Genomic DNA, 9,810 nt, shown 5'->3' with positions numbered 1-9,810 from the left:
TGGGGGTCCCCTGCTGTCAAGGGGTCCCGCACGGGACGTCCCAGCAATGGATTGGTTTAATTTCACAATTACTTCAATCATTCACTATAACCACTCAATAACGTTTTTCTGATTTCTGAAATGAGAGTATGTTTAGAAATAACTATCTGATGAAAAGGTTTCACTCTAATCCGTTATCGCCACACTTGCAGAAACACAACAAAACTCTTCTTAGATCCAAAACCTTTATCAAACGAAATTCTGCAGTCTAAAGTACAATATATCACAATGCTTATCTTGCTTGTCTGTTATTCTCAGGCAGGGCTATTCCTGGATGGGTGTTGAGATTGGTTCTTCTGTCAAGTCAGTGGTCAGAGGGAACCAAGTTAATCATGACTATCCATCTATAAAGTGGTTTGGGATATGGCACAGCTATGTACACTTCTGAACTGCAAACAGAACCACTCAAGCTTGTAAATGTATTGCAGCTAAAAGTTATATTTTAGTGCAATAACAAAGTTAGGTTACCGTAGTAATGAGGTAACTCCTATGGAGCTGGTTGCTATAGGGCATGGATAGTACTATAGGATAAGATTTCAGTTTCAATCAATTGGTGTCCAAAAGACATGCAGATCAAGTTGAATTTAAGACTCCAATTTGCCCATAGTTTGTGTATAGTAAGTTGTATTTAATGATCTAGTCTCCCCTGTCAGACTCTCCCTGCAGCGGGAGTCTAGTAAGCAATGTGACCTAAGTGGGCTATGACCAGAGGATGCATGTGTATTGGATATAACATTATGATATGTAAAGCCCCTTGAGACTTGATTGTGATAAAGTCCTATTATAGACCAGAGACTAAGGAGGCTTAATCCATGTCCCAGTATCCAGCCTATAATGTCCTACATTCTTATCCCTATCTTTCACATTGGTAATAATCGATGTTAGCCTGCCCTATACAGTATGCCACACAGTTTCCAACAGGCGCGGACTGCATAATCGGGCACGTCGGGGAAATGCCCGGTGGCCTGGCCTGGCCTGGCCTGCAAAAAAAAAAAAAAAAAAAAAATTGTGCCCCCATTCAGGCCACTCACTGAACAGCAGGCCAGGCGCCGCCTACTGGTTTACTAGTGGTTTTATTACTTTATTCAGGGTTAAAGTGGGTGCATCTCATTGTAAAATTGGACTCGGCCCAAATTGGGCTTCAAACGGCCCAAATCTGGCTTCAAACGGCCCAAATTGGGCTTCAAACTTCCCAAATCTGGCTTCAAACGGCCCTAATTTTTCGCCGCCGCCCTTCGGACGCCGGCACGCACGTCGGCCCATATCGGCCTGGCCTGCTTGGTATCTAATGCCCGGCCTGAATTAGAATCCCAGTCCGCCCCTGGTTTCCAATCAATAACCCAAAGGTCAGTGGTTATTGAAAAGTGAGATCCAGGGACCACCAGGGGATCTTGAAAGTGTTGCAGGACTCGGTCCAACAAAGCTGCATTAGGCAACTCACTATAGCAAGCAAGTCAGTAGCTCCAACATTTGAAAATGTTTGAACAGCAATAGTCACAAATCATGTAACATGAGGTCAGTAAGCTGCACTGCACAGCAAGCTCAGGTTTGATTGGTGTTTATAGCTCTCATGAATGGAAGAAGAATTAAGGCTAAAAACGGTGCAGCAGCGCCACCTATATTATGGTGCGGCAAGAAAAAGTCCCTGCTTGATAATGAAATGTGTTTGGCTATTAAATGAGGTGAGGTGAAGACTGGAAGCTGAATAGGCTACTTAAAAAATAATAATAAAAAAAGGGACAATCCCATTGGCCAAGGGCCAGCGTGCACTGCTTATAGCCTACTTAACCCGGGTTGAAGTAGTAGTAATAATTGAATGAAGAAAAAGTAGTAATAAACACTAGCCTGCCTACCTCCCCTGATCCCCTATTTTTGAGTAAGCTATTAGGGGGAGTCGAACCCGGATCTCACCACCTTCCTTATACCAAAGTCGAACACGCTAACCAGTCGGCCAAGGAGACAATCCCAGCTGAGCAGGCTACTTTTTGAAATGCAAAGATGCTCTGACGTCACGCTGTTGAAATATTTTTCTGTCGCTCAGGCGTTTGGAGCTGACAGTCCGGCGAAGTTGCCAGAGAACGCACCTCCCGTGCGTAATGGCCATGGGCATGTCCAGGACCTCCACGGGAGGACATTTCAAAACTCATTGCGCACGCAAGGACGGCTTTTTAATTATTGAACCGAAGAGAGAGAGGACACAGCAGGACTGGGTCGGCGTGATCAGCGGTGAAGTCAGGGAAGTGTCGATTTTTGTTTTTTCTTCAGTAGAGACAGCGCACAGTGTTCAGGCATAGAGACGATTAAAACAATCCGAAAGCAAGGAACGGGAAAATCAAGTGGGGAAAAACATGCACTATTCGTATCCATGGAGAGATGGCATGCGTGCTCCTCCTCAGTCGAGTTCTGCCGTCCTCACACAGGCTCACAAGAACATCTATTTGTTTCTTATCCGCCTGCCTTACCTATCTGTGCTACTGCGTACTATTCTCTTCCGATACCATCATGCCAAAGTCAGGTGATCCAACGCCCAGCTGTCGGCGCGTCCCGGTTGATGGAGGCAAAAGGCGCCTTCAAAAATCTGTCTCTTGCGTGTTGCCTTTGGATGCGAGGCAGAGCAATGTGCACGCATCTCAAACCGACCAGAGAGCCCTTTCGCATGTTAGCACTGTTCGGAATGACACGCCGAGTCCTTCAATGGGTAATTTAAAGTTTGGGAATAAAAAGTTGCCCAATGCAATAATAGTCGGTGTGAAAAAGGGTGGGACAAGGGCTGTGCTGGAGTTTATCAGAATCCATCCAGATGTGAGAGCAGTTGGCACCGAAACGCACTTTTTCGACAGGAACTATGACCGAGGTCTAGACTGGTACAGGTAAGAATACACGGCTTCCTGATGTATCCTATGTCTTAGTAGAATCCAGCGCTCAAACGTGTCCATGTGTCATCATGGACCACAATATACATTGGCAATTAGATCAATTAAGCAATGGCCACATTTTGCCAAGACCCCAGAACACATTAAATTGTTATTGGTCGTTGTAAAACTCATGCAGGGAAATAATGCCATCATTTCCAGATTACAATTTCCAGATTACAGTCTAATGTTATAGAATTCTACTATTGGAACGATTGCTAAATTGAATTGCAGTGGAATCCTCCTCATTTTGCTAAGGGACCCTCTCAAATCTCCTGGAGGAGCCCTGGGGAGACTCTGGACCCGACCTTGAGATTGAGAACCACTTCTCTCTAAGCAACACATTCTCACTGATCTACTGTGCTTGCTGGATCTTGAGGCATGCACCCTATAATTATTTTAGGCCTGTTCTCTTCATAACTGGATTTTGACCAATGTCAATGTTGGCTAATTCAAATGAGAAATGTATTCAAACAAATGTGTAGCTTAATTCAAATGGAGGCTGGAGCTCATAATTCAGTTGTTTGTTTATCATTGTTTTACTGTAGGCTTATAATAGGCCAAGTGGTTCTCAAATTCTTTCACATGAAGGACGTACCCCTAAACTGACCATGGACCCCGATTTCATAGGATTTTGTCCCACGGTCCCCCAAATGATAATTGATGCTTTTAGATGTTTTATTACATAAAGTGTATAAAACCCATGACCAAAATAGTCATTGTGTTACTTATGAATGGAATTATAGCTAAAATAAATTACCCCCCTTTTGGCTGGCGACCCCCTGGAACACCCTCAAGGACCCCTGGGGGTCCTTGAGAACCACTGCATAGGCTACTGGGGTTTGAAGATGCTGTGTGGCATTATAAACATCAAAATATCAATTGTCAAATTAACTGTAGATACCTTGGTGGTGGTCGTATGTGTGTGTGTGTGTGTGTGTGTGTGTGTGTGTGTGTGTGTGTGTGTGTGTGTGTGTGTGTGTGTGTGTGTGTGTGTGTGTGGACACTACTGTAGGTCATTATGTTTTCTTCTTTTCGTTTTATTCTAGCACTCTGTGTTTTTGTTTGTTTGTTTGTTTGTTTGTTTGTTTGTTTGTTTGTTTGTTTGTTTTTTGTGTGTGGGGGTGTTTTTTGTGATTGATATTCTGTAATTGTTTCACTCTTTAAATAAATAAATAAATAAATAAATAAATAAATAAATAAATAAATAAATAAATAAATAAATAAATAAATAAATAAAGACAAAGACCATGGTCAAAACAAAGCAGCCTCATATGGCATTCCAGTGTTTGTGCCGTTCCTCAAAATTGAGAACACATTGCATAAACCCAGCTGCTCCCTGTCGCAAAGACAATGCTGATACTGCAGCTAAAAGTTCCCCCTCCCTTTCCCTGGTGTTTCTGTGTGTGTGTGTGTGTGTGTGTGTGTGTGTGTGTGTGTGTGTGTGTGTGTGTGTGTGTGTGTGTGTGTGTGTGTGTGTGTGTGTGTGTGTGTGTGTGTGTGTGTGTGTGTGCGTGTGTGCACGCGCGCATATGCGTCTTTTCTCCTTTTCATTTGAGTGGATAAACATGCTGGTAGTGCTTCCCATCGGCCCTCCTCGCTCCACCATCTGCCTTAGCGAGAAACTTTGAAAGCTTTCGCTCCGTTTGTACTGAAAGAACAGCGTCCCTCTTCTTCTTCTGTTATGTAAAGCTATTCAGCAAAATCCAGCCTGGTGGTACACTATGTAAAATGCAGTGTAGTAGAGGCAGGTAGAGGTTGCCAGGTTTCTCAGCAATTGGTTTGTTATGGTAATGATTCTGATGTCTCAAAATGCATGTTAAAATGAAAGATTTATAGATGTTAAAATGCTACATGCACCCTAAACAAAGTGCACTCATATGACACCATCAACGTGCATTGCCAAAAATAGTTGGCAAGTATGGACACTTAGGCCATGTTCAGACTAGGAGGCCAAATCTGATTTGTGAACTTTAGTGACCTATTAATGACTTTATCCATATTGGTTTTATGAGTCTGGACGCTCCAAGTCTGATTTGTGTCACTTGTCTCAAATCACATATGGAGGTAGTTTCCAATCTGCTTCAAATGTGCTTTTGACTGATGTGACTTCAGTGCGGACGCGCAGATCCACCAAATCTGATTTGAACGTCACTCGCAACTCATCATCAAATGCTTCTGCGCAGGAAAACCACGTCACCAACGTACATATTTACTGGCGCCCACGTTGTTACCATAGCAACCCATGCAGATAGTCTGTTTAGGTCTGGACACACAGATCCGACTTGAGAACCAGATTTGTGGCAGTACTGTGGACACACTCCCAAATCAGTTTTGGGAAACCAATCAAGATAATGATGATTAATGACTTTATCAGCAAATCGGATTTGCCTGTAATGTGAACATGGCCTTACATGTATGTTGCCATACTTTAAACATCTCTAAGATCAATCTAATATCATTTATATATATAGGAAAATACTTGTCTGTCCATAAGATTTTTAGCAGCACTTGAACTCTGGTGTATTACACGTTCACTGTGAGCGCTGTGGTTGTGTCCCCCCCCATATCTTCAGTGCCTACTGCCCAGGTGGGTTATCTCGTCGTAAGGGCCTTTCTCTCTGTGTGGAGTTTGCATGTTCTCCCCGTACCCCCCAGGGGGTTCCTCCGTATATAACCCCCCCACTAAAAACATGCAGAAGATCAGATCGTCATCGTCATGCGACCAGTGACGACAACATCCGAAGTTGGTCCCCGGGCGCTGTACGAGAAAGCGACCACTGCTCCTGGCCTGCCCCTCGGAGGAAAGGACATGCCTGGATGGGTTAAATGCAGAGGACACTTTTCACCGGCCACCGTCAGCATGAGTGTGTTGTGGCCGCATGCATGTATTGTGGTGTTCGTGTGTCCGTTACGAGAGTTACGAGCGAGTTTTTCATCTTCACTGAATAAGGGCATAACAATTGCATGGCACATCCAACCGTGCATCTTGCCCGGGCCTGGGACAAAATTATCCTATCCACCTTATTTTGAGGTGCCATGATGCCTTATGGGTGCTTCTTCCGGTGTAATCCTCCCAGTATCCTCTCTTCATATTAACTCACTCCAAAAACATACTTACGGTATACAGTACAAAGTTGTGTTTTGTGCTCTCAGAATGATTGCTATCGTATTTATCTTTTTACTTAACCAAGTGACCTTTTTTCCAATAGGCTAAATAAAGTTATTATTATTCTCATTCGTGTGGAAAAACTGCACACACACAGGCACACACACACACACACACACACACACACACACACACACACACACACACACACACACACACACACACACACATGCACACACACACACACACACACACACACACACGTGCACGTGCGTGCACACACACATTAAACTAATGATTAGCTGTCATGTAGCCTGCTGCAGAGACTTTTATCAATAGTTAAAAAATAGTGTGAGAGTGAAAAATATCTCCACTAATTGGTTCTTCAGCACAGTGGGCTGCTGAAGCCCTTTCATCTCAGAGATATATGTCTGAAGCCAAGCCTATTACGCCTGTGTGATTGTCAGCTGTCCAACCTGTCAAAACAAGGTCAACGGCAAACCACTGACTTGTGAGGATCGCTTTCAAAATAAATATTTGCATTTCAACACACACAAAAAATCTGTTTTCAATAGTTAGACAACAACAACAAAGGCCAACTATTCTTTTGGTGTAGTCATATTATTTATTTATTTATTTATTTATTTATTTATTTATTTATTTATTTATTTATTTATTTATTTATTTATTTATTTATTTATTTATTTATTTATTTATTCTTCCAGCTGGGTCCATTATCAATCAACAGGTGACAGTAATCAAGCGGCAGGTGTCTGACTAGAGGCTTGGCAGTAGTGCCACAAATCACCTAACAATGGCGGCTGGCGCCATCATGGAGGTCTATTAGGGAATTGGCTGCACAAATAATGGCTAAATATAAAAGAGAACTGGCATGGCGAGAAATGCCTGGAAAAACATTGTCGTGGTGGGGGTGTAGATCCATTCTGCTCCAGCGTCCTGGTACCTGAAAAGTAATAGTATAGGTAAAGATCAATTAATTAGTTTACGTTCAAAACCAATGACTATAGGCCCTTTTCACAGGGGCCATTTTGTGTTGAAAAGGCAGTGGTAAACACAGGTGCAAGCAAAACAGTAATGAGGGGTTTCTAACTTACAATCATGGAAGTTGGAAACCCTCATTAGTGTTTTGCTTGCACCTGTGTTTACCCTGCCTTTTCGACACAAAATGGCCCCCGTGAAAAGGGTCTATTCTATTGCATTCTGCTCGCCTCCACGATGGCCACCAGAGTATGCGCTAGGTCGCCTGAAAGCCCTCCATAAGAGCTCGTTATCAATAACACTAAGAATTCTGAGTCAATACTTGTATCCTTGTGGGAAAATGAACTTCACAAGAACATGAGCACAGAGAATGCATTGGAGATGGGCTGCTGTGTGCTTGAGCTAACAGTTTCAGTCGACCGTGCTGTGTAGAGACTATGCTGCCGTTAAATGTTGCCAGCTAATTTAAAAATGGTGCATTGCTCTCACCATGTGTTCTTGTCGGTTGCCAAATCACTGCGTCTTCAATACTTTGTGGATTGCAAGAAAACTTCCAGAATCTTCATCCATCCGCCGTCCTTGGCATTCTTTTGTACATCATACACAACATGGGGGACACAAGAAGGGATATTGAGAAAGTGTTACATTAGTAGGAATTTATTTATTTAATTAATTGATTGATTGATTGATTGATTGATTGATACATCGATTGATTGATTGATTGCCCCCCCCCCCTCCCCTCCCCTCCCCTCCCTACTATTTTTTAGCATGGCTCTTTTTATATCCCTATGTTGACACCAGCAAGGCTCTGGTGCTGAATCAGTTGTCAAAGTTTGACTCACTGATGAGCGGTTGGGAGAAAAAAAGAGTTGAAGTGCAAAAGACCTGTTAAAAGAATATCTTTCAAAGAGTCGCCGACAATGGCCTAGTTTTTAGACCTAGAAGTAACCCAACAGAGTCGCCCTCCTCTATGTGTTCTGTTTGCATATACCCGGTGATTTATTATGATGTATTATCTTGAACCAAATGCCGGCCTGATGCACAGGAGAGGTGTCTCGTAGACAAGTCTCCTGTGACAACATACTACTATGACTTTGCTTCAGTGCTCCTATTATCATTTTCATGGGGAAACTGGGTTCAACCTGGAGCTTCCTATTAGGGGGATTCTGTGCCTTTGCAACTCACTGGCACAATCCTGGCCTAAATAGGCATTTGATGTACACACTCCCCCCCCCCCCCCCCATTTGACAGAGTAAATGGAAGAATATTTGTTGTATTGTTATAGGCAATGCAAAACAATTATACAATGAATTTAAAGTCATGGAAATGTAAATATGCCTTAAGGTAAAGCCTATTTGACTTTCATTTGATGTATTTTCACCCTTCATCCAGAGGTCTAATGCCAAGGACTCTGGAAAGCCAGATCACCATGGAGAAGACACCAAGCTACTTTGTGACTAAAGAAACACCTCAGCGGATCTCCGCCATGTCCCGAGACACCAAGCTCATCGTCGTAGTGCGTGACCCCGTCACCCGAGCCATATCGGACTACACACAGACTCTATCCAAAACGCCCGACCTTCCGAGCTTCCAAGAGTTGGCCTTCAGAAACCAGAGCCTGGGCCTTGTGGACACATCGTGGAACGCCATTCGGATCGGCCTGTACGCTCTGCATCTGGAGAACTGGCTTCGCTACTTCCCTCTGGCTCAGATCCACTTTGTTAGCGGGGAGCGCCTTATCACCGACCCGGCGGGGGAGTTGGCACGAGTGCAGGACTTCCTTGGGCTGAAGCGCATCGTCACGGACAAACACTTCTACTTCAACCGGACGAAGGGCTTCCCTTGCCTCAAGAAGCCGGAGAGCAGCAGTTCGCCCCGCTGCCTGGGCAAGTCCAAGGGTCGAACGCACGTGCAGATAGATAGGGACGCTATTGAGCAATTGCGAGACTTCTACAGACCATACAATGTCAAATTCTATGAAATGGTGGGTCATGATTTCAGATGGGAGTGAAGAGTTTTGAGGAATATTTAGGCTATAGAGTGGTACAAGAAAGACGTATATCTTCTATGAATGTACAATCTTTCCAACATGTTCTACCTACAGCGAGTGTTATATTTATCATGGCCGAGCAGGAGAGCCACTGTAGCCATCGGCAATTTGTGGACAATTTTTTCGAGTGAAAAAGCAAGGACAGCATTATTCAATAGAATGACAGTAATGAGCAAAGTGAAATTTGAGATGACATTGCTTTTTTCCTGATAGTGTAATTGAATGTGCCAATTGCCACAGGAGACATCAGTAATCCCGTATGTCGTGAGGTGTAACCATCATCTTAGCTTCAGGATGTCATGATTCCTGCTCCTGCAGTGTTTGTGCTGACTAGCTTCTCCATCTGCTGACTGGTGTATAAATGCAAGGAACCTCCTGTGAGTGGGATCACTTGGTGTTAAAAGCCGATTCACTAATCGAGACAGGGTTTCAAAGTGATACCTCGCGAACGTGTCGGTGATGTCTTCAGGGAGGGCAGCATCACGCTTCAGCACTGTGGGGCTATCTGAAATGTGAAGCCATAATTGCAAAATACTAAAAGCACCTTCGGCTGAAGAAGCATAACTTAAGTCTCATATCCGTTTCTATACTGGGCTATAGATTTGATTTGAATTCCACACATAGCATGAATAGGATAAGTTGTACAATATCCAGTGCTTCACTTTGTGCTTACTTTGAGTCATGCAGAAGCTACGTTTATG

General features: G+C 43.6%; 1 protein-coding gene across 1 annotated transcript; it reads left to right on the top strand.

Annotated features, from left to right (window-relative positions):
• Positions 1–2,406: 2,406 nt before the first annotated feature.
• Positions 2,407–9,070, top strand: LOC310775041 (heparan sulfate glucosamine 3-O-sulfotransferase 2-like; the record flags this gene model as incomplete). The annotated part of the gene is made up of 2 exons (XM_083635129.1): positions 2,407–2,909; positions 8,452–9,070. The coding sequence occupies exons 1-2, from the start codon at positions 2,413–2,415 to the stop codon at positions 9,068–9,070; spliced, it is 1,116 nt and encodes a 371-aa protein (XP_083491255.1). The 5' UTR covers positions 2,407–2,412.
• Between the last annotated feature and the right edge of the window lie 740 nt (positions 9,071–9,810).

This window comes from Poromitra crassiceps (genome assembly GCF_964638095.1).
Source record: "Poromitra crassiceps genome assembly, chromosome: 4".
Classification (NCBI taxonomy): Eukaryota; Metazoa; Chordata; class Actinopteri; order Beryciformes; family Melamphaidae; genus Poromitra; species Poromitra crassiceps.
Note: the sequence above shows the minus strand (reverse complement) of the source record. Positions and strands in the feature narration are given on the sequence as shown.